This window comes from Trichoderma gamsii (genome assembly GCF_001481775.2).
Source record: "Trichoderma gamsii strain T6085 chromosome Unknown Scaffold_21.2, whole genome shotgun sequence".
NCBI lineage: Eukaryota > Fungi > Ascomycota > Sordariomycetes > Hypocreales > Hypocreaceae > Trichoderma > Trichoderma gamsii.
The window spans coordinates 217,692-233,050 of record NW_020171358.1 but is presented as its reverse complement, the minus strand read 5'-3'; the positions used below and the strand labels follow the sequence as shown (position 1 = coordinate 233,050).

The 15,359-nt window shown below is 48.8% G+C and overlaps 5 protein-coding genes across 5 annotated transcripts; 3 read left to right on the top strand and 2 right to left on the bottom strand.

Moving 5' to 3' along the window:
- Window positions 1-34: 34 nt before the first annotated feature.
- TGAM01_v206279 (pyruvate dehydrogenase E1 component subunit alpha) lies at window positions 35-1,518 on the top strand (the record flags this gene model as incomplete). The annotated part of the gene is made up of 4 exons (XM_018807007.1): window positions 35-169; window positions 305-438; window positions 500-954; window positions 1,007-1,518. 4 exons carry the CDS (start codon window positions 35-37, stop codon window positions 1,516-1,518), a joined length of 1,236 nt encoding a protein of 411 aa, XP_018659708.1.
- Window positions 1,519-2,097: 579 nt separating this feature from the next.
- Window positions 2,098-7,311, bottom strand: TGAM01_v206278 (ABC transporter; the record flags this gene model as incomplete). Its single annotated transcript, XM_024549840.1, has 15 exons — window positions 2,098-2,314; window positions 2,383-2,847; window positions 2,911-3,529; window positions 3,584-3,648; window positions 3,700-3,750; window positions 3,808-3,879; window positions 3,937-4,066; window positions 4,114-4,488; window positions 4,545-4,707; window positions 4,773-5,536; window positions 5,597-5,830; window positions 5,895-6,174; window positions 6,234-6,454; window positions 6,520-7,036; window positions 7,099-7,311. The coding sequence occupies 15 exons, from the start codon at window positions 7,309-7,311 to the stop codon at window positions 2,098-2,100; spliced, it is 4,386 nt and encodes a 1,461-aa protein (XP_024405404.1).
- An 865-nt stretch (window positions 7,312-8,176) lies between these two features.
- TGAM01_v206277 (pH-response regulator protein palC) lies at window positions 8,177-9,657 on the top strand (the record flags this gene model as incomplete). Its single annotated transcript, XM_018807005.1, has 2 exons — window positions 8,177-9,352; window positions 9,421-9,657. The coding sequence occupies 2 exons, from the start codon at window positions 8,177-8,179 to the stop codon at window positions 9,655-9,657; spliced, it is 1,413 nt and encodes a 470-aa protein (XP_018659706.1).
- A 2,115-nt stretch (window positions 9,658-11,772) lies between these two features.
- Window positions 11,773-12,659, bottom strand: TGAM01_v206276 (succinate dehydrogenase (ubiquinone) iron-sulfur subunit, mitochondrial; the record flags this gene model as incomplete). Its single annotated transcript, XM_018807004.2, has 2 exons — window positions 11,773-12,099; window positions 12,165-12,659. 2 exons carry the CDS (start codon window positions 12,657-12,659, stop codon window positions 11,773-11,775), a joined length of 822 nt encoding a protein of 273 aa, XP_018659705.2.
- A 997-nt stretch (window positions 12,660-13,656) lies between these two features.
- TGAM01_v206275 (dephospho-CoA kinase) lies at window positions 13,657-14,478 on the top strand (the record flags this gene model as incomplete). The annotated part of the gene is made up of 1 exon (XM_018807003.1): window positions 13,657-14,478. One exon carries the CDS (start codon window positions 13,657-13,659, stop codon window positions 14,476-14,478), a length of 822 nt encoding a protein of 273 aa, XP_018659704.1.
- Between the last annotated feature and the right edge of the window lie 881 nt (window positions 14,479-15,359).

Genomic DNA, 15,359 nt, shown 5'->3' with positions numbered 1-15,359 from the left:
ACAGAACTCCCGCGAGGCGCATCCAGTCGTCGCCATGTTCTCCAGAGCAGCTCTCCGAGTCCCCAGGGCTGCGTCTCTGCGCGCCAGGGCCCCTGCCTCCTTTGCCCTCGCCAGCCGGGCCGTCACCACCGATGCCGCTTCAGCTTCCCTCTCGCAGTCGGTGCCCAAGGTATGTCTGATGCGCCTTTTCTTTGTGATGCGGCATGGAATTTCGAGGAATGGGGCGGACGAATTGGATATTCTTGGCTACCAATGGCTAGCGAAAGAACACCGTTGAACAGAGACTAACAGCTGTCCCGCACAGTCCGACGATGAGCCCTTCCGGGTCACTCTCAGCGACGAGAGCTTCGAGACCTACGAGCTGGACCCTCCCCCTTACACCATTGATGTCACCAAGAAGGAGCTGAAGCAGATGTACTACGACATGGTTTCCATCAGGTACGGTGCAACGAGAGCCTCAGGAGCCGCTTTGTCACGGGAAATACTAATAATCGCTCAGACAGATGGAGATGGCTGCCGACCGTTTGTACAAGGAGAAGAAGATTCGCGGTTTCTGCCACCTGTCTACTGGTCAGGAGGCTGTTGCTGTTGGTATTGAGCACGCTGTCACCAAGGAGGACGACATCATCACCTCCTACCGATGCCACGGTTTCGCCCTGATGCGTGGCGGTACTGTCCGATCTATCATTGGCGAGCTGCTTGGTCGCCGTGAGGGTATTGCCTACGGAAAGGGTGGTTCCATGCACATGTTCGCCAAGAACTTCTACGGTGGTAACGGTATTGTCGGCGCTCAGGTTCCCGTCGGTGCCGGTCTGGCCTTTGCCCACCAGTACGAGGGCCGAAAGAACGCCAGCATCATCCTGTATGGTGATGGTGCCAGCAACCAGGGCCAGGTTTTTGAGGCGTTCAACATGGCCAAGCTGTGGAACCTCCCTGCTCTGTTCGGCTGTGAGAGTAAGTTGAAAGATGCATTCTAATCTATCCGAACGGAACTAACACACCATAGACAACAAGTATGGTATGGGTACCTCTGCTGCCCGTTCCTCTGCTTTGACCGACTACTACAAGCGTGGACAGTACATCCCTGGTCTCAAGGTCAACGGCATGGACGTCCTCGCCGTCAAGGCTGCCGTCAAGTACGGCAAGGACTGGACCGTTGCTGACAAGGGCCCCATGGTTCTCGAATACGTCACCTACCGATATGGTGGTCACTCCATGTCTGACCCCGGTACCACCTACCGTACCCGTGAGGAGATTCAGCGCATGCGCTCCACCAACGACCCCATTGCCGGACTCAAGCAGAAGATCCTCGACTGGGAGGTCAGCACTGAGGAGGAGCTGAAGGGCCTTGATAAGGCTGCCCGAACCCACGTTGCTGAGGAGGTTGCCGCCGCTGAGGCCATGCCCGTCCCCGAGACCAAGGCCGATATCCTGTTCGAGGACATCTACGTCCGCGGCACCGAGCCCCAGTACATCCGAGGACGTACCACCGACGAGAACTACTACTTCTCCCAGTAAATGGAAGGAAAATAAAATAAAACGATCTTCTACCGCTGATGCACCCCCGCCACATAGCCCCTAATGATTCCTCAAAATTATCGCCTTTTTTTGTACTACATACTTTTAGATAGAGAGGGCGGGAAAGATCCAGATGGACATTCTTAATTGTATGTTTGTTTGATGACCTAAAAATGATAGAGTGCCTTTGTGTACGAGAGCTTGGTGATTCTTTCTATTATATTATGGGTTCTTAAGGGGAACACAAAATTGGTGAGGGGCTGCCTCAAAAAAAGCTTGCCTAATCAGGCAATTCGAAAAAAAATTGCAGGGTGAGCTCCGAGATCGCACAGCGACAAGATGGGGGGACTGAGTTTTTGATAAAATGTTGTTTAACTAGGAGCTGAGAAATAATATTGCTTTAGTGTGTCCGAAATACCTATATAATAGATAAAGAGTGTTCCTGCCAATGGTTACGATGAAACGAAGATAATAGATCTCTTCTTAATTTTTCCTCATATGTCATTTTCAATGTCACATGTGATAGCTGTGATGTTGGCCTGCTGGCGAGATGCAAATGCTAGTACAACTTTGTGATTTCTAACTCCGATAAGATGAGTAGAGTTTTGCAAGCTTGGTATCCCCAGCCAGTAGCGTTTCAGGATCGTCGTATTCCAAAAGCCTTCCATTTCCAAAAAGAGCAACTTTGTCATAACGGCGAATGTGCTCTAGGCGATGCATGACGGCGAGTACTGTGCACTCTTTAAAGTCCGTGTCAATAATCTCTTGCATGATTGCTTCTGCTTCATGATCGACACTATAATGACCCATTAGCAAATGAAGATGAAGAGAGATAAAAGAAAAGTCGTAGCAGACTTATCTTACCTGCTCATTGCCTCATCTAGAATGAGAATCTTGCTTCTCTTCACCATGGCTCGAGCAAAACACAACAACTGCTTCTGGCCAGCCGACCAAGAAGTCAAGTCAATCTCTTTGTCTATCCCCCCTTGCTCCTCGACAATACTCCATAGGCGTACACGACGAAGTGCTTGTGTAATATCCTCATCAGAAGCATGGTTCAGGGGATCGACATTGAAGCGTATCGAGCCTGGCAAAATGAAAGGATCTTGCGACACGACGTTTATGCGTGAGCGTACTTCCGCATTGGAGAGAGTCGATATGTCTACACCGTCTATCGAGATGCTGCCTTCAACAATCTCAACCATCTTCAAGAGAGAGAGAATTAGAGAAGTCTTGCCGCTGCCTGTTCGGCCACAGATGGCAACGTGGTCTCCAGCTTTGATTGATAGTGTTATACCATTGAGCACTGGCTTATAATTTGTTGTGAGGCTAGACTTAAAGGTTAGCCAAGCTTATCTTCTCTCAAGGGGAATAAATTGAAGGAGCGTATACCCGTAAGATGCAGTCCAGCCAGCGAACTCGATGGCGCCAGCCTGTGGCCAAGTCGCAGGCACGTAAGCTGCCTTCTCGTTCTGCTCTTCCTTCTCCGTTTCCTCCGTGAAGCGTTTAATTCGAGATACTGCGCCAATGCTGGGTTCCAAGACTGTCCATTGTTTTACGAGCCGCCCCAGCACTCCGTTGAATCCGATAACCGTTACCAGACTGACACCGATGCTGCCAGTGCTAAAGCTATCTCGCCAAACAATGACCGTAGCGACAAGCAAGGCAACCAACACAGTAGTCAACATCTCAAGTACGAAACCAAGCCAGTGCTTGATGCAGCTCTGTATATACACCGGTTTCTGTGATGCGTCAATGAGGCGATAGTTGCGCTCTTGGTGGTACGATTGCCATCCAAAGGCACGAATGGTCGTTGCCCCTGCAATCGATTCGCTAAAATGAGTAAACAGTGGCGCATGAGCTTCTATAGCAAGTAGTCGAACCTGCCGCGAAGTATGAAGATAGAAGCTCTGAAGAAAATAGACAATGATGGCGAAGAAGGGGATTGTTACTCCCAGGTATCGGGTAAATACAGAAATAATGACGACTTTGGCTATGCATTGAACCAGGGCTACAACTCATTAGCTAAATGTATGTCAAGGACAAGGGGGAAGAATGAACTCACTAGAGCTATAGTTAACCATGTTACTGGGTAGTTCCATATCTACGAGTTCCAGGTCTCTGCTAAATCTTCAAACATGGAATCAGCAAGAGTGAGAATGTAACACGCCACATACTCACCTATTAAGCAGTTCGCCAAGGTTACTGGTCGACCGAGAATAGAATGGTGCCCTGACTGATGGTTACTCATGATCTTGCAGGTAGCTAATTATATCTCATTTTACTCACCTGAGGGTCGTTTGTAGTAGATTTGAATGTAGCTGTGCGGCCGAGCGTGAGATGATGCTAATGAAAGCAGCCCTATGGTAAACCTTATGAGTAATGCAGATATTGCAACAAATAGTGAGGTATAGTTACCAGGCGCATATGAAACCGCTCAATGTGCCAACTACGGCAAAGAGGGCGTAGATACCCAAATACATCCAAACATCCTTGTTGGGCTCCTCGTTATTGGCATCAGACCACCATTTCATCCAGACCGCTAGAACTGTGATTAATAGTAAGAACAATGTGATTTCGTAATGCACAACTCACTTGAAAATTCAATGCACAGAATCCAACCCGAGACAGTAATGCTGTATAGAATGACAGCACCCCAGCCAGAGCTAGCAAGATAATAACCATAAACAGACAGCTCGCCTTTTTTGCGTCGAATATCGGTATGCTTGCCATCTATTTCTTCCGACATCTCAACAGCAATGTCTGCTGCTATCTCGAAAACTTCTTCCGTTGTGGGCGCAGTTGCAGATCTGGTGGCAGATTCATCAACCTCTTCATTGTCAGAGTCTAGCTGCAATCCCAGCTTATTGATATAGCCATTTTTCTGTAGCAAAGCCGCAGGCGTATCTTTTGCTGTAATTCTACCGTCCTCAAGGACAATAATGACATCTGCAATTGCCATTATCTTGTCTAGTTATTTTGTAAGCAAAGCTGCAGAGGACGATGGAAGAGAACGGTTCACATACGGTGGTGCGTGGTCAAGACGACAGTGGTTTGCTGCCTGCGAAGAATTCCCCCCTTGCCAAGCAGACGGGCAGAGATCATGTCGATTGTATGAGCATCCATGCCGCTAAATATATCGTCGAGTAGGATGATCCGTTTTCTTGAATAGATGGCTCGAGCGAGAGCCTACATCCATCATATGCGTTAGTATACACTGCGAAGATTTTTGGTAATCGACTGATAGTACTGACTATGCGTTGCTTTTGTCCGCCGCTGAGATTGAGACCTCTACTACTGATCTCCGTTTGATCTCCTCTTTGTAGCTGCTTTAAATCTGCACCAAGGCCGCAGGCAGAGACAACTTCATCATACCATTTCTTTTCATAAGACGAAGAGCTGAGAATATTCCGACGAATAGTTTTGTGTTCGAGCCACGGTTGCTGGGAACAGTACGCAATATGCTTACAGTACGGTTGCATTGCTCTCTGTCGATTCTCCGGGGACAGGTCGATCATTTCGCCCAAGATGCTACTCAAGAAAGACGACTTGCCGCTTCCCACCGGGCCAGTTATTGCAGTTATGGCTTCTCTACCTATGTCAACTTGGATATCCTTGAGTACTACTGGTCCGTTCTCGCTCCATTTGAATCCCTGGCTATGCAATGAGATTGCATCGTCGTGAGGAGCGTCCAATGGCTCAGCGGGCCCGTCTGGCGCCAAGAGATGAGTTTCGGATTCATCATGATAATCTGTATGACCGGGCTCGTAGTAGTTCTCATCTTTGAGACTCACATCTGTATAGTTGCAGTATTCTTGGATTCGGTCGAAGCTGCCTACAACTCCCAGAATAGGAGGCATGATCTGGATGAATGCTATGACTGGGTCTGTCAATAAGCCGATAAGAGCAATAGAAGTAAAAGCCTGGGCTGTGAAAAATGATTCGTGAAGCCAGAAGACGGATATAAGGACGTATATGGTGAATGTGGCAGCTGGAGCAAGGTTGGTTGGTGCGAGAGCTAGAAACTTTTATCAGAACCAAGGTCTAGAGATATGAACGCAGATTTTGAGAGACATACAAAGCATTAGGGTGGCAATTAGAAGCTCTCTAAACGTTTTTGATGTCTTTATTTCTCTTGTTCGGAAGCCGGTCAAGAGAGTTGACACCACCTGCGGTAATGCAAGCATTTTGATGGCCTTGATATCTCCGAGTAAGGCTGTGGTAGCGCGAAGCCTGTCTTGCACTTTTTCGATCCATGCAACTTGTGCCCTCCGAGTAGCTACTGATATTTGCGAGATAATGAAGATGAAGACTATACAAAGTATTAGCATTAAAAACAGATGGTGTCATACAAAATCCGGCGCATAAAAACGCACCTAGTACAAGAGCAATGGGAGCAAGGCAGGCTAGATAGAGTTGTCTCTCTAGCAGCCAGCATGCAATTATCATCTCGATAAAGCAGGCCCATGTTTCGTGAAACATTTCCATCACGGCTGCTATACGTTCAATGTCGGTGCCCATGAGTGCGACGGCGGATATATCTCCTCCCTCAGTGGCACGAATGTCCAGAGACCGTTGATACACGAGGGCAATCAAACCTCCCCTCAGCTTGGCGACAAATCTGGAAGCCTCGTAGTAGTATAGAGACCGCGATATCTGTATCAGAGAACAGTCAGTCGGCACATCTGCTTGGCGTAATGAAAGTATCCACATACAGCAATTCCCAGATATACAAGTACCCATGCACCAATCAATCCCTTTCCGTGGTAACTGTTGGGATTCTCACTTCCAACGAATTCTATCGTAGTTTTAATGAGAAAGGGCTGAGAAAAAGTAAATGCCGTCATGCATAGTCTTGGGATCATGGCAGAAGGGAAGGTTGAGAGATGGCTGCGAAAGCAAGCTTTAAGTAGGCTGTGTTTGGCCTTTGGATCATCTGTGAGAGATGATGTTAGTATTATGTACCATTATGAGTATATTCACTTTCCTGTTGATGCTCACATTTCGACCAGGTTGTTATCAATTGGCGACGCAGTACCCTGCTTTGAAGTCTAGTATCAAGGTTGGGTAAGTCACTCTGTGAAATGATCTTGGCATGGCCTGTTCTGAGCAAGGAAGTCAGCCATGAAAAGCTGATTCTTGCCCAGAGTCCGCTAAACTCCTCTGGTGAGCCTTGGAAGAGGGGCTTCTTTTCTTCGATAGATTCTAACATGAGAGCGAAAAGAGTCAATGAAAGGTTCACGGTCATCAGAGCTGGGACAGGGCTCCCAGCCGCTTGTAGCCACAAAGTCCTGGTGCGTGCAATATTCAAGAGGCTTTGAAGAAACAAATACAAATCAAGCACAGTTGACGGACGAAGCGATCTCTCATGAGTTGCCCTAGACAGCAAAAATGCTGAGACCGTCGCCACAGAGCTCAGGATGTCTGCAGGAAGCGATAGCTTGGTCCGTAACGCAACATGCTGAGATCGGAACACAAGATATATAATTTGTACGATGAGGATAGCGGCATATACTATCTATGTGAAAGGTCTTGTAAGCTCACAGGCATGCAGCAGTAATAGCCAAGATCGAGACTAACCGATTTCCATCGCCGCAAGGTCCTGGATCTCACGGTATACGCAGCGCGTTTCGTGAACAAACCCCATATCTGAGCCGGTGTTAGGACGAGGAACAAAATTGCCGGCAGGCCAACAAAGAAGATGTCTTCGAACAGCAGAGTAAAGTCGAATGTTCTACATCGAGGATCGACCTGAGGCCCAAAGGACCGATCGCTATTAGACGGGCAGCTCATGACTCTAAGAGATGGCAATTCTCATTGCGTATCAATGAATTGGTCGGGAGAGACAAGATAACATGACCGAATGTAAAATTTCAAAACATTTATGAAGGGATGAGAACAAGGTGACGCGCAATATGCGAAGCCTACAAGGCTGCAAAGGAGTGACATCAGATCAATGGCTAACATCCATGTACATGAACCAGCCTCTCAGAGTTTCTAGCGGGGTAAGACAGCAGTAGAGGCCGCCAATCCCGATTGTTTAGGGCTTTTCAGCTATGCAATCTGCTGTAGCAAGGTGATATTGCGAGCCGTTAGCGCCCGTTTGTATCGATTGTGCCTGGTTAGCTTCCTCAAACTTCGTGTAATTGGGGGCATGTAGGTACACGCACACAGGTATGTATGGAGCACATGCCTCGAATCATCACAATCATCACCAACAGTCTTATGCTCAAATCCTTCGGGCCGTCGGGGGCCATGCAATTTGCAGCTGCCTAGTACGTACTCAAGAGTTTTGGCGCATCCCACTACGGGAGTAACACTCGCAGCAGCTAATTGAATTTGACTCCATGTCTACAATTGTTCAATACGATATTTTCTGCTATAGCACTCTATAGGCTCTATAGTGTTGAGGACACGGTGGGCTGCGGGGGCCATATTTAATAGCTGGCGCTGCTGTAAAAACCAACTCCTCGCTGTTAGCACCTAGATAAGCGTGAAATACAGTACGAGAAAAAGCAACTGGCGGCACTGTATCGCGATATCATGTGTCGAGCATGTAAATGCCAAGGCTCCGGCTGCAACCAGAGGTTTTCGCTCCGCCATTTGCGCTTTACAGCACAATTCTTCAAGCTGTAAACCAATCACCGACTTTCCAAGGATGCCATTTCCGTTTGTCCTACCGACAACCTCTGCCTTTTCCTTCTCGTCGTCCTTTGGCTGCGATTCTCACCCTTCATTGCCCCTCAGCGCAAGCACATATCGCGGGGTTGTCAGAGACGCGCTCAAGAAGCACAAGCGGCTGCCTCCCTCGTCGCAAACATCGAATCTCCGCGCCGTCATCTCCAGCTTGGAGCAGTATCTCCCCTATCTCCTTGCCATTGATGCCGGGCTGAGCAACCAGCCGGTGGGCGGCGAGACTGTCAGCACCATATTGGAGACGACGCCGGCCATCTCATGGAGACCGACGCTTTCTGGCGATATCGTGCCCGGACGCGAACGCCCTCGAGTCAAAATCATCTCCATAGAACATGAGATTTACTTTACTCTTTCTACTCTAGGCTTCGCCCACGTCTCAATGGCAAGGGCGACGCTTCAGCCTCTGTATTCCACAGCTACAGAGTTTCAGGGCGCACAGGAACGGACAGCTGCGATGACGACGGCAACCAAGTACCTGCTAGAATCAGCTTCCATATATGACTACATTGCCGCAAGAAGTGATCAGGTTGCCAGCAGCCCCCCTTGTGTCGACATCTCACCTGCGACGCTCCGCGCTTTAGCCTCTCTGTGTCATGCAGAGGCAACGTTGCTGGCCGTGTTGAAGGATGATCCATATCCCGCAGCTGTAGCTCAGGATCGGAACAAGAATGACAAGGAGTGGATGTTCAAGGCCCCGGATATCCCCAAGGTCAGAGTCCATCTCTATGCCCGTCTCTGCCTGGCCGCATCGGAGCATGCTGCCAAGGCCGCGGCATTGTGCCAGTCAGTCAAATCAGGATCAACCGGCAGCATCAGCCCTGGATTCGTACGATACCTGGAGGATCTGCGGCGAACTAGCCGAGCTAAAGCTTGTCGGTTCTTTGGCATTGACGCTGAGCTGGGAGGAGAGGCGGCGGAAGGAATCGCTTGGGCGCGTGCCGGTTTACACGAGCTCGGTGTGGAGGTCAAGGATGAAAAGAAGGGATTAGGCTTTAGTCGTGCGATCAAAGGGCTTAACGAGAAGAGAGAAGATCGCCGAGTTAACAGAGAGGCTGCTTGGGGAGCTGATGCCGGCAAGTCGGAAGAGACTAGAGTTCTCGAAATGCTGGACGCGAAGTGGAATAAGCTTAACGATACGGTAAGAACGCTGCATCGACTTTTGCGTTTTTTTTTTTTTTTAAAAAACTAAACTGACTGGCGTCACAGATGAATACCCGACCTATTCCGCCGATTGGTGCTCTAATAAATAAAATGCCGTCGGGGCGCGAGATTCATACGATCAAGCCCTATCAACCCCCTGTTCTAGATCGAGAGGTGTTGGAGGCTATGCGGGCTCCTCCAGACCAAACCGAAAGCGTTGGTGGCGAAGCAAGCTCAGACGACGAAACCTTGGTGGAGGGTTCGGCATCCGCGGGCGGAGCGCATAGAAGCTCATATTACTAGAGCACATGATTGGAAATGTATGAGTTCTAGGTTGTGATTTTACATGAGAATTTGGATATGGAAGGGACAGGTTTATTAATCTCTAAAGTTGCTTGACTACCACCATTGAGATCCTTCTATACTCCATGGCACAACATTTTCTGGTATCACATTAACACCCGGTGCCCCTATCTCTTGTGGTACTGCAATTGGTTCTGGTACAGTAGCCGGCTCTGGTACAGTAATTGGTTCTGGTACAGTAATTGGTTCTGGTACAGTAGTTGGTTCTGGTACAGTAGTTGGTTCTGGTACCGCAGCTGGCAGCTCTGCTGTCACAGTCGGCACTGGTACCACGGTCAATTCTGGTACCGCAGTTGGCTCTTGGACCGAAGTAGGGTCCTGTGCTTTCATCGAGCTCGTCGGGATAGCAGGCCACCATGGGAGAAAGCCTGGAGTGTCAGGGATCCACGGGACAATACTCGTGGGATCGGCTGGACATGGAGGCGTGAAGATATTCCAAGGCTTGCAATCGGGAATACAGCTGTGTTGAGTCAATCATGTTAGTTTAACCGCTGCCGGGCTCATAGATGAAGGGAGAAATCATACCCGCCGAATGGGATACCGCAGCTATTTATGCCATCCACACACACAGTGATTGTGCTGCAATTCGAAACCTCTCCTGGTACGAGTGTTGGTATAGGAGTTGGATAATAAGTCGTGATCATGGGAGGCACGCAAGGAGGTGGTACAGGAGCTGGCTTGATACAGGGATCGTAGCAGCTGGTTATGTTCTTATGTCAGTATATCTCCCATTCTCGCACGAGGCATCATGGATCAAGGAAATTATGTAAAAGAAAAGAGAAAGTCTCGTACCCTCCCCATGGTTGGCCGCACTCATTCACCCCATCGATGCAGATTATTCGGCAGATTGTGTCAGTCGCCTTGGACGCTACCAGGGCAGATACCCCTCCTACAAGAGCTGCAGCCAGAATCGAGCGTTTGGTAGCCATCGTGAGATAAAAATGCTAGGAAGATAATGAGTGATGATAGTAAGAATAGGCGGCTTTGGAGGGAACTTTGGCCAATGAGATATTTGTTTGTATAAGTGAGTATAAAGTCCCAGCTTATTTCGATCGTATTAGAGAACGAGTCGCGCTTGCCCTCCACTCATTGAAGAGAGTGAAGTAAGTTGTCTTGATGGACATTGCTAAGGACGCGTTGACTTTATAAGGGGTGAGCATGATTGAGACATTGGTGCTTCACTGGGTATGTATGCTAGCCATAACGGCCGACTCTTGGAATGTTTGGAATGTACGAGCCGGTCACATTAACATAAGTAATATTAATAATAAAGCGCGTGATAAAAGCCATGTGGCAATAGCTACAGCCTCAATGCCATACCACGAGACCTTCATAACAACTGAGATCTTGAAACCTTGTCTGCTCTAGACGAATAGTACGCAACGGCCGTTGATCTTGAGAGATAAAAATGGCGGGCTGGGCACCTAGCTGGGGACATTCCAAAGTAAAACAAAGCTAGAAGAACATGGCCAAAAATCCAAAGACTTTGCGAAAGAGAATGTGGCTCGATCACAGCGGTGGGAACTGAATCAGAGGCACGGATTGAATCAGCCGTTTAAGAATAGTCTAGTACCCAAGTAAAGGCCCAAGTAAAAATGGGAGTTAGAAGACCGTCGCACTGTCGTTACAGAAAATTGGTTCTAATACCATAGAAGTTAAAATATGTGATGCACGCATCCACCAATATACTGGTGCGAGTCTCATAAGGCGTAGACTCCCGTTACAAGAGAAAGAGTTGCACCGTACAGATCTATTGCAATGTCTATGAAACACTAAATCCCACGATTCTACCCATATATAGGTAGGTATCTTCAAATTCTCAGAGATTCCTCAAACTCTAGACACAAAGAGTCGTTTGATTGTGCCGTACATCAGCCATATCTGTATACCTTATTTGGACAGCCGTTTCATGAAACACACATTGTACACTTCAAACACGGTCATACTTCACACGTTATTGTGTAATTAATTTACTAGCTACCTATACAAGCTACCTATAGATACAAGCTGAAAGAATGCGCCACCAGTTACAACCCAACACCTTTTTTATTTCTCTTATGCCCCGATGGCCATCGACTTCTTGATCTCGGCAATGGCCTTGCCGGGGTTCAGGCCCTTGGGGCAAGCACGCGTGCAGTTGAGGATGGTGTGGCAACGATACAGACTCATCGAGTTCTCAAGCTTGGCCTTGCGCGCAGCCGTCTTCTCGTCTCGGGAGTCGATCAACCATCGGTAGGACTGCAGCAGGATGGCGGGGCCGAGGTACTCTTCGGAATTCCACCAGTAGGAGGGGCAGGAAGTTGAGCAGCAGGCGCAGAGAATGCACTCGTAGAGACCGTCCAGCTTCTTTCGGTCAGCCTTGCTCTGGCGATACTCCTTACCCTGTTTGAAATTGTCAGCTCAAGTCTCATTCACATGTCAGAATCTGGGGAGGGGCGTCGGCATACATCTTCAGCGGGGGTATCGCGCTGCAGGTAAGGCTCGATGGACTTGTACTGCTTGTAGAAGTGAGTCAAGTCCGGGACCAGATCCTTGACAACGTAGGTGTGAGGCAGAGGGTAAATCTTGACATCCGAGGCCGATTCGGTGGGGATTCGGCACAGGCATGCCAGGGTGTTCTGGCCGTTGATGTTCATGGCACAGCTTCCACAGATGCCCTCTCGGCAACTCCTCCGGAAGGTCAGGGAAGGATCCTGCTCGTTCTTGATCTTGATCAGAGCGTCGAGGATCATGGGACCGGTCTTGTTGAGGTCGATGGTATAGGTCTGCAGCTTGGGCTTCTCGGTCGGGGTATCAGGGTTCCATCGGTAGATCTGGAATGACTTGGTCCTGGGCTGCTCAGTCTCGCTCACCGACGCCATGGAGCGCGAGAAGACGGCGCTGGGTCGGAAAGCTGCCCTGGAGGAGCTGAGGATTCGTGAAGAGGAGCGGAGAGCGGCCATGGTTGCGGTGGCGACGATGGGTGTCGGAAAGATGTAGATTTGCGTGTTGGAGTTTGGGATTTGGGTTTGCCCTGGCAATTGCTTCTTTGATAGAGCAGATCCGGCCAAACGACGCGGCTGAGCGAGCCTCGATAGTTGAGAGTGGAAAGTCGATTCCCTTGCGGCGACCGATCAATTGAGAGCTGCAGCTTCGGGCGGCTTGAAGTCTCGTCGTCATGAAAGTGCTAAGAAGCTGGAAGTGGCTCTTCCTCGGCTATAGGGTCTTGATGGAAGTTGCTGCACGGCCAATCAAAACGGCGCCATTGACAATTCGGCTAAGCAGGAGAAAGCCGGAACACATGCAAGGAGATTTTCGCCCGGGCGCCACACTGTGGCGTAAAGTTGGGTGGCGTATCATGCTTCAACCTTGCAATGCTCTACAGCGAAATAGAAAGGCTAGGTTTCTCGGCATGGTTTGCACCGCACAAAACAATTACCATCAAAAGCCTCCAAGTATCATAGAAATGTTATTGACAGCTACAGTTATTTTAGGCCAGTGTATCCATAAAAGGCTGATGCACGAACGCAAGGCCGAGGTCTAGGTGATGTGGCTGAGAAAAGGTATAGGCCAGTAATGTTCAACGTTACTTTGCCTTGACTTTTAGCCGCCGCCTACACCTACTACTAGTAGTAGGACTTGGTTACTGATAAACTTGCAAACTACTAATCTATTTCTGTTCTTTGAGTTTACGTTTTGAATCCCTCCTTTGTCATTAGAGTGTCCATCTTAAACACTCCTTATCCATAGCCACTCATTGTGAATGACGAACCTCAACCCACATATTTCACATATTTTACAAGCTCCCCGCGAGCGTCGGACGGCTTCGGCTAATAATCGCATATTCACTGCGTAACCTCTGCGTCTCTTTTACAAACCTCATCTTGCCGAATCTAGGTAACCGGCTCTGCTAAGGTTTACCGACAGCGGTCAATCTGAGCGGTCACTTCGCCAAAAAGCATGCTCATTATCGGCTTAACTGGGTCCATTGCGACCGGCAAGTCCACAGTATCATCGCTGCTCTCATCAGCGCCTCACTCATTGCCTATTGTCGATGCAGATGTCCTAGCCCGAGAAGTGGTCGAGCCCGGCACCAGGGGCTATCGTGCAATCGTCAAGCACTTTGGCCCCTTGGCACCCGATCTGCTTCTCCCAGCATCAGATACCATGCCAGAGAATGGACCAGACGGCAAGGGCCGGCCACTGAACCGGGCTGTCCTGGGACGACTTGTTTTCGGCGACGAGCCCCAGATGCAGAAGAACAGGGCGGTGCTCTCTAGCATTGTGCACCCGGCAGTACGATTGGGCATGGTCAAGATGGTAACGGCCTGCTACTTGAAGGGACACTGGGCGGTGGTGCTCGATGTCCCGCTACTGTTTGAAAGCAAGCTGGATAAGTTTTGCGGAGTGACAATGGTGGTTGCCGTTACAGAGCCGGAGACTCAGCTCAAGAGACTTATGGACAGAAACCCAGATCTTAGCAGAGAGGATGCAGAGAACAGAATCAAGAGCCAGATGGACGTTCGGCTAAAGGCAGAGAGGTGCTTATCTGCAGGACCAGGCAAAGGAGTAGCAATCTGGAATGACGGATCAAAGGAAGATTTAAAAACGCAGCTGGATGAAGAGTTGCGCAAGCTCAAGGCAGCAAATCCAGAGTGGTGGTCGTGGCTGATGCTGGGATGCCCGCCATTGGCAGTGGTGCTGGCATCATGGAGGTTTTGGCAAAACATACAAGCTGAGAAGCGATGGGAGGCGCAGGAAAGGGAGCGTAGCCGTTTATAACGATTTCTACGATAGAGCCTTATTCAGCCACATAATTCAGACAATTTTTCTTCTTACCATTTCATCAGGTTCAAACAAGTCCTAATCCTTCTCATGAGAAGAATTGGCCTCGTCTTGCCTTGCACCTTTGAGCATCTCCGGCGAAATGAATTTCCATCCCTGGAATAGACTAGCGCATCCGCCCCACTTCTGGTTCATGAATAAAATCGCGAGAAGCTGCGAAAACTTTTTGGTTTTCTTCTTTCTTCCTTCTACATCATCAGTTGGGTTATTCCTACACCGTCAAGTGTTTTAATAATTCAAATGGCGGCTCCGCTATGCGGCTTGCTGAGGGTTAACCTGATTCTCTGTGGGTTTCCTTCCGTTCCCGGCCTCCTAAATAAAATACCATGTGATACACTTTTCCTATCAGCCGCGAGTCGACGCCTCTAGAGGGCTGTGACTGTGGGTGTCTCTCAACATACTTTTACCTTTTATCGATATTTTGTGTAGCGAGTGAATTTGGGGTTGAATGCTATGGAGGAATTGCACGTAAAAGTTGGATAATTGTGCGTTCTCAGCGGTAAAATCTGGAAAATGCTGCAGAGCCGTACCTTGCCTGAAAAAAAAATTGTCAAACCGATTTTGGCGGTTAAAAACACAGACAAATAAGGGCTGAGTTCTGCTCTTTCCTTTTGTGCAACAGAGGACATACTGCTCCAGTTTCTTGTCCTTAACTGCATGCATTGGCCCTTGCTTGCCGCTTTCTATCTGTAAAAAAGCGCGACATCTTCCATGCGCAATCTATCAATTTCAGCCAGAAGTTGATTTTCTCCAAGCTTCTGTGCATCCAAAAGCGCATCGTTACATAAGCGTGTTTCCCAAGTGTAAAGTGTAAAAGA